At 41.8% G+C, this 14,469-nt stretch overlaps 3 protein-coding genes across 5 annotated transcripts in view; all 3 read left to right on the top strand.

Moving 5' to 3' along the window:
- mad2l2 (mitotic arrest deficient 2 like 2) overlaps nt 1–3,397 on the top strand; it is a 4,104-nt gene extending 707 nt beyond the window's left edge. Inside the window, exons 2-8 of the mRNA XM_031868739.1 lie at nt 527–645; nt 753–824; nt 919–1,019; nt 1,142–1,236; nt 1,764–1,837; nt 2,188–2,280; nt 2,477–3,397. Of these exons, the coding sequence (XP_031724599.1) occupies nt 527–645; nt 753–824; nt 919–1,019; nt 1,142–1,236; nt 1,764–1,837; nt 2,188–2,280; nt 2,477–2,515 (593 nt within the window). The 3' untranslated portion in view covers nt 2,516–3,397. The remainder of the gene's footprint in view (nt 1–526; nt 646–752; nt 825–918; nt 1,020–1,141; nt 1,237–1,763; nt 1,838–2,187; nt 2,281–2,476) is intronic.
- Nucleotides 3,398–3,497: 100 nt separating this feature from the next.
- On the top strand, nt 3,498–8,912 carry tmem82 (transmembrane protein 82). The gene is made up of 6 exons (XM_031868738.1): nt 3,498–6,440; nt 6,537–6,609; nt 6,744–6,936; nt 7,131–7,545; nt 7,802–7,989; nt 8,456–8,912. The coding sequence occupies exons 1-6, from the start codon at nt 6,350–6,352 to the stop codon at nt 8,534–8,536; spliced, it is 1,041 nt and encodes a 346-aa protein (XP_031724598.1). The 5' UTR covers nt 3,498–6,349; the 3' UTR covers nt 8,537–8,912.
- Nucleotides 8,913–8,960: 48 nt separating this feature from the next.
- The window catches only part of spen (spen family transcriptional repressor), a 35,280-nt gene continuing 29,771 nt past the window's right edge, over nt 8,961–14,469 (top strand). For 2 of the 3 annotated variants that reach the window (XM_031868735.1, XM_031868736.1), the window contains exon 1: nt 12,242–12,989. In XM_031868735.1, coding sequence (XP_031724595.1) covers nt 12,907–12,989 — 83 coding nt within the window. In that variant the 5' untranslated portion in view covers nt 12,242–12,906. Of the gene's footprint in view, nt 9,417–12,241; nt 12,990–14,469 lie in introns of those variants that run through there. The other variant, XM_031868737.1, reaches the window with a different exon arrangement.

Here is a 14,469-nt window from a genome sequence, read left to right on the forward strand (position 1 = left end):
ACACGCTGTCGTATTACAGGTACACGCTGTCGTATTACAGGTACATGTTGTCCTATTACAGGTACACGCTGTCCTATTCGGCATAACATAATACATAATTACTCATTATTTGAATCGTTTCTGTCATATGCATTGAATGTGTTGTAACTCTGTTATGATGTTCATTCTGTACACATGACATCTATTGCCCTTCTGTGCATCCTGATAGAGGGATCCCTCCTCTGTTGCTCTCCCCAAGGTTTCTCCCTTTTTTAAAAATCCCTGTTAAAGGTGTTTTTTGGGCGAGTTTTTCCTGTACAGATGTGAGGATCCTGGTACAGATGATGTCGTATGTTTACCGACTTTAAAGCCCTCTGAGGCAAATTTATTATTTTGGTCTATACAAAATATATTGAATTGAATAACGGCAGTTTATTTCTGTAGGTTCTTCCTTACTTGACGTCGCCCTGTGTTGCTTGTTTGTCTTTGTAGAAGACCAAATGAAATGCATGGAGATGTAATTAACCCGTTGACTCCTCTTCCCCAGTGGTTGCTGACATCCTGTGTGAGTTCCTGGAGGTCGCTATTCACCTCATCCTGTATGTCCGTGAAGTTTATCCCTCGGGAATATTTCAGAAGAGAAAGAAATACAATGTACCCGTGCAGGTACAGATGAATAGCTGTGTAACTATTACATGCTCACACTGTTAGGTAGGCTCACCTATTCGTATCTCAAATATTTGGTCTTCAGTGTTTGGTGTGTTGATTTCCAGATGTCATGTCACCCAGAGCTGAATCAATATATCCAAGATACACTTCATTGTGTAAAGCCCCTCATTGAGAAGGTAAGTCATGACCTGATACTGACGTATATTTAAGAAACGTGACCATCTCTCATGTACGCCTACGCACTTCTGAAGTCTTTCATTTCCTCCCCAGAATGATGCAGAGAAGGTTGCCGTGGTCATCATGGACAAAGAGCATCATCCAGTAGAAAGATTTGTGTTTGAGATTTCCCAACCTCCACTACTGTCCATCAGGTTTTCCTCTCCTTCTTTTGTTTTTTGAATATATTCGTAGTGAGTATAAACGACGTGCTTATTTTGTCATACATTTCCAGGCTGATCGCGGTCACTAACTACCTGTGGTTTTGTTGTTACAGCTCCGACACATTACTGTCACACGTGGAGCAGCTGCTGAGGGCGTTCATCCTGAAGATCAGTGTGTGTGATGCTGTTTTAAATAATAACCCACCAGGTAACGCCACTGAGGATCACACAAAGAGATGCACATGACAGACACACTCAAATGTGATTGTGAAAAATCATTTGCTCTGATTCCCTGGCATGATTCAGCCCAATATCCAGTATTGGCAGCTAAAGAAATTAGTCTCTCGACCAGTGGTTCCAAAAATCTTTTCTTTAGGACTAACTTCCTTTACAAACCTTTATATAACTTTCAACTTCATCTACAGAAAGTTATGTCACCAGATCGACTAAATAAATGAAATCCCGGCAAAGAAAAGAAGGCAGGATTTGTGAGTTACCCGAGGGGAAAAATAAGTCTGTGAGGTGTTGTTCAGGGTATTACATTCTCAGACACAGCCCTACAGTAGCAATAGCCCGACTGAAAATACACCAGTCTTATTGGACAAGCATGTAAGGAAACAAGTCAAGGGTCTAGAGAATCAAATATGTAATGACTTTTAATCGCTTTTAATGATGCATAAATTACAGTCAGGTAGGAATGAGTACAAATGATTTGTGGCTTGTTGTGTGTCACAGGGTGTTCATTTACAGTACTGGTACATACTAGAGATGCTGCTACACGCAACATGGAGAAGGTTCAAGTGATCAAGGTGAGGTTGTAAAACACTGCAAACCCACAGATTAACACATGATATGAAAACAGATCAGCCTGTTTGCTTATTGGTAGTATTGCAATCAGTTCTAATACTATGTAGACACTGAATAATGACATCTGTTGAGTCACATTTGAAAGTAAGATTTATTTATAAAGCGACAGACATAAGTCACAAAGTGCTTAACAGGGGCAAAATTAGAGACATAAAAAACACAATGTGACCATATAAGGGCCAATAATTTACATACACACAGAAAGAACAAAATTAAAACATGGTTTAAAAGCAAATTTAAAACATGGTTTAAAAGCAAATTTAAAACATGGTTTGTGCATTTCCCTCTCCAGGATTTTCCATGGATAGTTGCCGACGAACAGGAGGTCCACATGCAGGAGCCAAGACTCATCCCACTGAAGACCATGACGTCTGACATAGTGAAAGTGAGCAGAAACATCGCACCCCTCGATCCGTTTCTCTGCTCAAAGACAAACACATATATATAAGCATGCGATAGTGGTAATCTGCTAAACCTCACCTAAAGCAAAATCATTACGTCATGTAATCAATCTTCATGACATCATGTTGAAATTCCCCCATTTGCTCTTACTGATTATGATTGTTTTCTGTCTTTAACAGATGCAGCTCTACGTGGAAGAGAGAGCCCAGAAGACGTAGGCCCCGGGATGATGTTGAATCATCAGCAAAGTATACAACACAGTCAATCAGAGCTGCCTGGAACCACCTGGGTTTTGTTGAACACATGGGATCATCAAGAAAGAGATGTGGAGTGTGTGGGTGAGATGTGCGCAATATGCTGCAGCTAGCGTTGAGGGTTGGACAGACGCGACACACAGACATTTCATGAAGAATCACATCTGGCCCAGATCGTTTGCTCTCCGCCTGTGATTCGATCGCATGCCATACAAATACGCATGAATACGGTTGTCATTTTATTGCCATGTATTGTGTTTGATTGCTTTAGTTTCCATGCAGATCTTTAGTACAACAGTATGATCCAAATGTAGCTGTTGCACCATGACAATAAAATTCCAGAGGAAATTGAGTAGACCAGTGTATCAGATATCAACTTAAATACCTACCACATCTACAAACCACCCTTAAATGGGTTGTGTGTTCACTGTCAAACATTGTTTCTCTTTGTGGGGAAGCTGTTTTGCTAGAGGTTGTCTTTTCATGTCCACACTGAGGGCAGAGGTTTTTTTTTTTTTTATCCCACTATAATGTCCCACTGAGTCATAGCAGGTCTTTCATGGTGTCTACAGTATTAGTGGTCAGGGTGCAGTGTGAGAGTTTTGGGTGGGCTCCTATGAAATCAAAGGGGATGTTTGTGTGTTTTCCCATACAACCAGTGGTAATGTTCGCCTCCATTCTTATGTGACAAATTCAAAGTTTTTTTTTTTTTTATGTTACTGCTGAAAACTACATGAAAAGAAAAAATTAATTGTAATAAAAAAATATTTAAAAAAAGATTTTTAAAGTACCACCACTATAAATCTCTGTGTTAGTGTGTATTAAAGCAAACACTTTGTAGAATGACTCTTGGTGATTATCCAATTATTCTATATGGAATAACCCTTAATGCAGATGTTTTAAAGTCTTCAACACCAGCACCACACACACACACACTAATAGTTTCAGACTGCCTTTCCTGATGTCAGATTGGCCTGATATTGCTGATTTAGTTACTACATTCAAACAAAAACAGCAATCCATCTCCAGAATGTTACATTTAAGACAAAATCTCTAGGCTTCCAAATAACTGCGTTATGTTAAAAGTTCAGTCATTAGACGAGAGCTAATGTTTTCACAGTTCTCTCAAATTCGTCGGAGCACATCGAGCTGCCTTACAGTGATCCTACAAGGTCACAGACGCTGTATTATCGGATCACTCCTCTACATTGCCGTGACATTTATTAAGCAGACATTTTGCAGGTTCCATCATAGTTTGATAAAGTTGCTTGGTGGACTCTGAGGCTGCTCAGGCACAGCTGTAGTTGAGTTGTTTAGAAGTAAGCAGAATATAATGTTTGAGTCAAATCAGGCTCAGAGCTCTCTCTAATCAACCAGTGTAGTTTTGATGTTAAGAGTCTGGCCCAGTGACGGCCGTCTTTGGCTATCTAACCTGAGGAGTCTGTCCTCGATATGCAACTCCCTCCACAGGCATCACAAGCTTATAAAGGTTGTTTTAAAAGCCAATTCTACATGAAATTAACCTTTTTTTTTTTTTTTTTTCAACCCCATTCAAACTTATACATTAGTTGAGTCCATTCATGTGCCAGTATATGGTTTTATATCATCCACATCTTCCTACGTCTCTATAGGTTTGTTCTTTGTCTCACCTCATCACAGCAGGCTGCGATGCCTCTACGTTCATGTTGATGTTGTCCTCGTTCCAGCGATCATATTGCACGCTGCCGGCACTGTTGGAGTCCATGAGGGAAGTCCTTCCTCTCCTCAGAGGTTTATCTGCTGCCTGGAATCAACCAGTCACTCAACGCGTCACTGCTCGGCCTGGACACACAAACTGCTGTGACACACTGAAGATGAAGACAACACTACAGCATCTTGACTACAGTAACTACAAAGGAGAAACAGCAGAGTTGAGTATGGTATCAATGTGTGTAGTCATTTTAAAAATTAAAAAACCTTAGTAAACTACTTTTAATACATCATAATGGCCTTAAAGTCTGGAATAAATCATGTCAATAAAGTAGTGTTTCAGATAATCAGACTGAAAAGCAGTGATTTGATGATTGTCACCCAAAAAAGAAATCACTTTACATCCCCACATTCATAATCATTGAACATAATTAGTGCTCATGAGTGTTAAACACTTAACCTGCCAAGAATACTTTGCTGCTCACTTTTAAAGGCACGACTGAGACTGAGGGGGCCTGCTGCTTGGTATGAGACCTCGGTCGTATAGTTCACTGGTTGACTGAGTTCAACCTGTCATAAGTCCATTGGTTCCACTCCAGCTTTTCTGCTTATATGATTCCTTCCCATAGTGATAAAGGGCAATGTATGCTCTGTGGGGTTTGCTTGTTTCTAGTTTCATCAGACCCTGTGTCGATAATGGACCACAAAGCAAAAACACTTAGTGCTGTCGATTGACACGATACTCCCTCCCCTGTATGAAAATGTGAATTGGTTGAATATAATAATATCACTTTGTTGTTTCATAGATTTTCTCTTAGCAATGTATTAAGCCCAGTGACCTTAAAATGTCTCATACGGCACCTTGTGGTTTCTGTATGCATTGACAGACACACTGATCAGTGCAACAAACACTTTAGAGTTAACATGCATTTGCAAAAGGAGATGGAGAAGTAAATACAATTATTTCCAGGAACACTCATGTTGGCTCTGTGATATGCATTGGATATAATTGCTATACAGCATTTGTATCATCTGTTAACAAGTGGCTCCAGAGCCTAGAGCTTTACAGGCATCAGTGGATCCTAAAGCAATTAGAGGAAGACTGTAGACAGGGCTTGTGTTGTTTTTGCTGCCCATTGGTCACTGCTGCCCCCTCATGGACAGGCATCAAGCTTATGACTTTGCTCTAAAACACCTGCTACACCTCTTCTAATATACCTGAAATATGAGCCCATGTATCTTTAGATTGTTTTTACTGTTATAATGTAATATTTTAAACACATTCACATTTTGCATATAGTATTAGGCAATGCACAATAATTCTAAGTAACATGGGTTTTCTTGGTACTCCTATTATAAGACATTTGTTTGACTTGTTGTATATATTGTACCTAAATATATCGTTTGACCTAAAACTATATGTGAGTTCCATTTCATCAAAAGACGAGCGTACTTTATTTTTTTTGTAAATTGACCATCATAAACCCTTTCCATATTTCACTCCAATGACTTTTACACTTTGCTTTAAATATTTTTAAACTTAATACACTTGATATGTTTAGTCATTATTTAACATTGTATTGCTATTTGTTCATAATGTAGCTCTACTGGCCTATTGCATGTCTATCTGTCCTGGAAGAGGGATCCTTCAAGTATCAGAGCTTTCTCCCCTTTCCTCCTGTTTTGTGTGTGCGTGTGTTAATAAAGCCTTCTGTGATAAAAAAAAATCTATGACATGAGCAATGCTTAAATTCTAGCTTGCAGACAACTTGAGAGTGCAACTTGCACCTGCCGTCCTCTGTGTGAAGCGTTTCCCAAGGCGCAATAACCTCCACTATCTCTTTATGACTCAGGCGGCCCGAGGGCCTCTGCGCCACCCACACTCCTGGCGACCTTTGGTACGAGGCACCGCACAGGCTCCTGCGTGAGCAAAGCTCAACGCTGAGGCAACAGAAATAAACAGTAGAGTTGAGCTGATACTCCACATATTTGTAACCACATTTGGAATATCCACAAATCATGGTTCCTTAGTGTGTGATTGCTAAAATCACATTTACATCCATGCCGTTTTCTAAAAACCTGTGATATTTAAAAGTCAGAGGCAGCACGATGTTCTCCTTTATTACATCGTTTATTCCGACTTCCTACTTTCCAGAGTGGTTGACTCTCGATACAAATCCGGTGAATAGTTTCCTTCAAGGTGAGCTCCTCGTTTTCTCTCACGTCCACTTTGCTACAGTCTGTTTCTAAACTGTTTTGGTTGGTTTGGCTGAACATTCAGTTTTGTGACCTGCAGGACTGGTCGGTGCTTGTGGGATCTTGGTGCTGTGCTCCCTGATAAGACTGCACTTATTTCTAGAAGAAGAGAGGTGAGGAAATTACCCTATAATAGGCCAGTTTGTCAAAGTTGTTCTCCATTCTCATCAAAATACTTCATCAGCGCTGGTGCAGAGACATTTTACTTCAATGTTTCTTTCTTGATTTGTTTCCCCACAACTCACAGTTGGAGTGATAAAGATAGCACATCAGGCCAGAGGACACCCAGTCATCAAAGCAGAGCGAACACTGGACTTGTTGGGACGCTCCAGTTCTTCTTCGTGACTGGGACGCTGGCTGTGGTGGGCTCCCGCGTTGCCTCCCTGGTGGTGCTAGAGTTTTGTCTTCGAGCCGTCTCTGGATTGGTTACAGCGGGACCAGTAAGGAAACCATTCATGTGATGAAAAATATGCCTGATACTCCAAATATATCACCCTATTTGCTCAATTAACTCAGTTAAATTCTGGAATTTCTCACATCATAATGACTCGTGACATCTATAATAACAATCAACCCATCATCTGTTTGGATTCGTCCATCGGTTCTTGTTCATAATGCTCCTTTATTCCCTCAGGAGTCGAAGAAATTTGTGCAGCAGCTGCTGGTTCAAAGCCAGTTCTCCCTCGGCTGTGCCTTAAGTTGCAGCTTGCACTTTCTCCACGAGGGGGCGTCCCAGCGCTGGCTATGCCTGCTCCTGGCCGCAGCGCTCAGCTGGTTCCTGGCGAGGCAGGCTGCGCTGCTGCTGCACCACGTGCTGTCTCTGTACAGGCTCCACAGCTCTCAGCGCTACTGCGGCACTTGCATCAGCCTCCTCACGTCGGGCCGCTGCCTGCTGCCCATGCTGTGCAGGACGATGGTCATTACGTTCTCCGTGGCGGTGGTGGCCGCCATATCAATCATCAATCAACACTTCCTCTCTGCAACGGAGGCCCTCAGGTTTTGGACACCACTGACTATCTGCTACACACTGTTGGTTGTGTACATGCAGGGTGAGATAACATGTAAAAAAGAGATTATGGTGCAACACTCATGAGACACTGATCAATCTGGCCCCAGAGTTATAGTAGGAACCCCTTCTCAAGGAAACCATCATTAATTCATCAGTTTGACACGTTTCTCTGGATTGTCTGACCACTATTGCATCCATCTTTAATTTGAGCATCATGGTGTTTGATAGATCTGTACTAAACTGTATAAATGTACACCAAATATTCCCCTTATAATACTGCGTGTATTGTTCTGCAGAGGAGCAGCACCGCATGCCCGGCAGCCAGGCGGTCCTGAACACAGTGGTGGTGCGACTCGGTGGTTTAATGGTCCTGATGCTGACTGTTGGTCGTTGGGCCGACGTGCTCCACATCCTAATGTGTTTCCTGGGTGAGGCCAGCTGTCTAATCCCCACTAAGGATCTGCTAGATGCTGCATTACCACAGGTCAGTGATTCTCCCTGGAAGCGGCACACGGGGCCGAAAGCACTTTCTGTCCACCGGGACCCCAAAACTGGGGCAGAATATCAATGTGTTCGCTAGACTGGGTCCCAAGATGAGAATGAACTTCTCAAAACTTGTGTCCCAGGTGGAGAAGGTACAAGATCCCCAAGACAGATTCAGGTCAAAGTAGTATCTGACTCAGAATACTGAGCCTACTTTTCCTTTCACTGAGCTGTAGCCTGGTTAAAACGTTTTGCACCTGTAAATTTGCTTTAAAACGGTGGGTTGAATATATCCAGCATATCAATAGGTTGATAAAATAGGTGTTAATAAGATTAACCTTAAAGACAACAATATACGATTGGAGCCAAGTTGAAACCCCACACAAATGTTCAATATAATATTGTTGATACTAATATAATGTATAATATTTTGGGTGAGTAATGATGGTTTATCTGTCATACTACAGGAGGAAGAGGATTACGCACGCTACACGAAAAGAGAGCATCAACGAAGACCACAGACACAAGAGAAGGAGCATCGGACATAGACACTGTGGGATTTCAACATCTCGTGGCACCTCCTTTTAATGACACTAATACACCCTATTAGGGCCACACCAACAATGAATACTTTCGTATTTAGAATGTAATATTTTTTCATTAAAAAGTCCAAGGAGCATATCACAGCAACTCCGAAATTAAATATCTTAAAAAAAGGTTATAGTTGTATGATCCACGGAATACTGCTTCATCTTCTTGTCTGTTATTCTCTCATGAATCTGATTTTCTTGGTGATGGACAGCTCATTAACACTGACGCAGGTGACAAACCTTCTGGATGTCATTCTAGGAGTCTGTGTTACATCTGGGATAAATCAATGCTGTACTCTTTGGGAGATGTTGGCCAGTTACTCCTCATTGTTCCAGGCTACTGATAGATGACAGTCAAAATGAGACAGTCTTGTATTTGGGTATGTTCTGTCACTATATTCAAGCCTTGCTGTCGAGCAACCGGCCGATTATTATTACCCCACTAATTGGTGTGATCAAAGGAGGATCAAGAATGTGTTGCATTACCTTTAAAACAATAGAAGTACCATGTTCTCTTCACGTTTTAAAGAGCCTACCGTTACCACACAAAGACAGTGGACACAAATAAATGTAAAAGACATTATGTAGGCTACATTACACACATTGTGAATTTCACAGCGGGTTAATTCCATGAGACCGTCACACACGGTTCACGTCTAGGTTTTTGTTTTTTTTACAGTAAAACAAATACGTGTTAGTTTGAACACAATGCGAGCACAAAAAACACGTTTATCAAAGACGCCACAGCTCGCAATCTTCCCCTGCTATGCGGGCACCGAAAGCTGGAAACGTGAAGAAATGCAGACATTAACGCCATTCCAAACACCTTAGGCAACGGGTGAGTTTATTTTAATTACATTGTATTACAGTTAGCTCAATCTCAACACACCCTACGGGCCCTAACAAAAAAAAGGCGGTCATTACACTTTCGACTCGTCTCACCCGTGGCTGTGTACTTAAAAAAAAAAAGGGAAAGGCAAAATGGCTGACGACAACATTAGTGCTGTAAAGTCACACAAAATGGCGTTAGACAAAGAAAAGGATAGGTTACTTGGTTTTCCTCTGACATTAACTACCTCTAAACACCTGCGGACAATACCGAGTCACCGTCAACAACTCGCATTAGTGGACGTTCTTTTCATACACTATTCGCTTTATAGCACATTTTAAAGAGATGTTTGTAGCTCTTGTTATCGCCATTTTCAACCAAGTCTTTGCTACATTGTCTCAATAACACTGAAGCCTGGCTTCGTTGTGACCATTTATAAGCACCCACGTCTCATTACATCCTCATTTTGACGCCGGTGTATGCCCAATAGATGTGTCTTTATTGAGAGCTGTGGACTGACAGGAACATATTCCAAGAGATGGCTTTTGTTTTATCAGTCCCCGTCATTCCTTGTCAAAAAAACAGACGTGTGAAATTACAGTGGGCACATTAGCCTGACGGTCCGGTTCCCAAGATAATCCAGGTCTGAGAATCACTGAAGCGGAAATTTAGTTTTGGTGTCTAGTCGATCCACCAAAATAGTAAATTGTACTCCCATAGGTTTATTAGATTTTTAACTGAATACAGTTCCACACCAGGACGAGTTGAGTAGACACAGGGAGGACGTTCTCCACGAGCACCCGAATACGGTGCAAATGCCCATTTGAAATGACTGTGTGGTTGTTGTTCAGCTCCTCGGTAGATTTCCAGACATTTCTGTTCTCATCTGATAGGCACGCTGCACGCATGCGCGGAACGGTTGTGCGTGTCCCTTGTTACCGCATTTTAACGCAAGCGCACTTCTGCCTTTCCATGTGCGTGCTTAATATAGTAACAGAAGCAGAATAATGCCGTAGTGTAGTAACAGAGCTTCTCTTGAACACACTTCAATTCAACAATCGTTTCTATGTTACATTCAGCTGGTATGTGCAGAAATGCACTAAGAAGTAAATCAACTGAAACTCAGGTCACCATTTTATTCAGATGTAGATCCCACAGATTATAGGTTTATAACGTTTAAAATAATAAAAAAAAGAAGCTACACAAGCATGTATCATAAAAACAGAGATAGTCTTTCAAGGAAAGACATTAAAAAAAAAGTGCCGCTTTTATTTACCCATCATTAATGTTTATCACCACTGGTCTTTTGTACCTTTGGACATGGACCCGATTCCTCATGTTACTGATTAGCTTAAAACAGACCTCAGACCAGGTTTTTGACTTAAGTGCCATCACACCATTTTGTAGCCCGCTACTGGCAGTAAAGTAGTAAATTAGTGAAAGCATTATTTGTCCCTATGGACTGCAGGTGCTACAAGCAAAAGGCAGACAAGGGAATCAGACCGGTTACAAACCTCATTATTATAAAGTCACGTGCTTATGGATACATGTTGTTGTCGTCTCATGCCTGTTACATTCCTCTCTTGCCCAATTCTGTGTTGAACTGTGGCAGGTTTTTGGTTTGTGTATTGTTTACCGTGCCGTCATTTCAGCCAGCAAACACTTCTAAAGCGTGATCGTTTCATTTGCGGTACTTGTTTTTATCAGTGACACTAGCAGCTTTAACAATGCACTGCTCAATACTATTAAGGGGTTTCTTCTTCTGAAATAGATCAAGTCAACTCAAAGACACGTTAAAGGCATTTTGGTTTGACTGAATGCTTTGTTTTTGCCACACATGTCAATCCCACAGCTGTCAAACCGTCCTATTTTTTGAGAATATCTTTTAAATGATGTCTGATGCTTTATTTTGGTTGGATTAATGGAAAAGCCTTACTCTTTATTTTCACTGATGTGCTCAGCAGTTCCATGTTTAATGGATGAATCAGTTTTGGTGATAAACAAGTCACTGATTTCTTTCTCCAAAAAATCAGGCCGCGTATTTCGGGCTTTTGAGCTAATAAGTCTTTGCAGACGGTGGGTTTGTTATTGACAGGTGACAAACTAAATGAAAAGAATATCTCAGTAACACTTGGCATAGATTTCCCAAGTCTCCTAACACTAGTTTCCCCTTAGTTTGTTTGAACTATATATATTTCCTGTTACATCTATGGGCCAAAAAGAGCAATTATTGAGAAAAAAAATCTCTTAAATTAAACATAGAAATAACGTTTCTATACCGTAATCTCTTCTGTTGACAGAATCATGAGGCTGTTCCATAACCTCAGAGCAATAACTGAACTTTATACAGATCTTAACTCAACAGTATGTCACAGCACATTATCTTACTGAAGCTCATCACAGCCTCAAATGTTGTAATCATTAACATTCAGAATAACCCCACAATTGGCTCTTAGTGTCCTGCAGGCTTAAGTTTCCAGTTTATATGTCGAAATGTTCAACACAACCTTTTCAGACTCTTTAAATGAAGGGGAGTCACCTCACCAAACCCTCATACTGCATGTAATTTACTTTTACTGATTTAAAATGTTAACCTAAGTTCTGGAGACAAGTGGTGACTAATCTGTCGGTAGTCCATCTATCTATTTTTCAAACAGCATGTTCTGTACAGATTCACAGGAGGCTGGAGTCCATCCCAGCACCAAGTACATCCAGTAATTAATAGTACTTAGTCAGGGATAAATGATTGGCATACCTCAAACTACCAGCCTAAACAGAGCAATGCCTGACTGCCCCCTCTGCTACTGTCTTTTTTTTTTTTTTACCTGAGCCTATGACTCACCTGATAAATATAGGGTGCTGATGTTGCTGTGCATTGATACAAGTATAAAATGTATCTATTGACAAAACATTCTAAAAAAAATATCTAAATCGTGTTCATTTAGTGTGTTACTGTATGCAAAGTGTAAAACATTGCCGTACAAAACTAGCACTGATGGGATCCTCCTGCAGAGTCAAAGCCTCTCAGATGTCAAAGCACCTTCATTCAACCAGGGGTTTTCTCACGCATGCGCATGGGCGGGAGACTATCTCATCAGGGAGGGGAAAAAAAAAGAAGTTCACACACAAAGCCACGCCTGCGCGGTGTGCCTCTCATTACAAGCGAAGTTGCTGCATCTTTTTAGGAAGCTACATGCTTTCTTTCGACACCCAAAAGGTCGCATGGTGTCAGGGACGCGCCTAGTCACGGGAACAGTCCGGAGCGCGTTCACGAGGTGCAAGATCGCGCTTTAACAGTGAAGAGTATCTTAACAGCGTGTGGGGATCTAGCCTAATGGTTTACATTGGGTCACAACGACCAGTCAATGATTTGCGCCGAGTATTTTTTTGTTTTTGTTTCTTGTCCGGCGTTTTTATTTTGCAAAGCTTTTCTATTTTGCACAGGAAGAAACTGACATAGCCAACTCATCTGTATGATAGGGGAGCAGGAGCACACAGTATGGTCCGGGAAACCAGACATTTATGGGTGGGAAATTTACCCGAAAATGTGCGAGAAGAGAAAATCATTGAGCACTTCAAGCGGTGAGTGGAAACACTAATGAACGATGTGCTTGTGTGTGTGTGTGTGTGTGTGAATTTTGTAATTTAACGTGCATGGCCAGCATCTCCCTCTCTCTCTCTCTCTCTCTCTCTCTCTCTCTCTGTCACATTTTAGTGAAGTCGGGATGAAGCAGGAGGTTCCCCTTGTAGCAAAGTCCCATTCGGCAACCGCGCTGTCAGCTCCCCACAAGCACCAACGTTGTGCTGCGTTTCAGCTGAGATTAAAACCAAAACGGCTATAGCACGCGTCAACCGACCTGCTGGCGGACATATGTTTTTCTTTGACACGGGTACTAACTTGTAGGCTATAGTGATAACTTTACTTGTCATTTTCAATGCTGTGCGGTTGTTAATTCGCCTCAGGTAACCGCTTGACTTTCCCCAGGAACCCATCTTTCACCTGGGTACCATCAAAATAAAATACATTGTTGTTGTTCTTTCTACAACGCCAGCAGCACACAGTAAACAAACTTCAGGCTACCTGGCGAGCTGCTAGCATCGTAACGAGCCATGCATTTCACAGTCTGCATCTTTGGCAGACAGCATGAAGTCTATCGCCGCGTGTGTGTGTGTGTGTGTGTGTGAGTGTAAACCGGGGAACCGGTGTTTTCACGCGATCCTCCGCGAGTTCGTCAGGTCAGCGCTTCCAACCAGACCTGTGCACAAAGTACAGCCAATAAGCACACTACGTACCTACTTCTCAGCGTGTAGTGTAGCTGTTGCAAGAACCGGAATCTGTTTGTTTCTAAATGTGTCACAAGTCAGTGAAAGCTAAGAGGTGACGCGACATCCACGCTGCAAACATTGTTGCAAATTGGCTGCGATCGAACGCAGCCAATTTGGTGGTGGGGGTGGTCCGCGTTAACTCGTATGCAACATCGTAACGTTATAGTAGCTACTCGTGTTTACTTTGTGTGTGCGTATGAACACATAAATGGTTATCTTCGCTACATTATTACAGCGTTTGCCCCCCCCCACCACCACACACAGCTGCTGACTTGCACAGCCCGCAGCGTGATCTGATTTGAAAGAAAATCAGCCAACACATCGATATTTTAATTACGATATTCTGATCGAGCCCTACTTGTGCTTTTTGTATGGAACAGATAAAACCCATGCACCATTTATGGGCTTTCGGCTCTTTGTTGTCATCTCCGGAGGGAGAGAAAAATGTAAATATGATTTTGTGTGTGTGTGTGGGGGGGCTATCACGGTTGTCTGCGCGCCCTCGCCTCTCTCTTCCCGGCTGTCAAGGAAATAGCAGCCCGCCTCTCCGTCCATATGCGCCAGAGACCAGACCGCTAAAAAACACCAGTCTACCTATATGATCAACGTGTAGGCGTCGCCATATCGGGCGAAGGCTGCTAAATTACCAACAGAAATCACACGTCTGTTTAAACAAAATTGTAACCCTCAATATCTGTGTGTGTGTATATATGTATGTGTGTATATGTGTGTATGT

The sequence above is a fragment of the Anarrhichthys ocellatus genome, unplaced genomic scaffold, assembly GCF_004355925.1.
Source record: "Anarrhichthys ocellatus isolate YVR2014 unplaced genomic scaffold, GSC_Weel_1.0 scaffold44, whole genome shotgun sequence".
NCBI lineage: Eukaryota > Metazoa > Chordata > Actinopteri > Perciformes > Anarhichadidae > Anarrhichthys > Anarrhichthys ocellatus.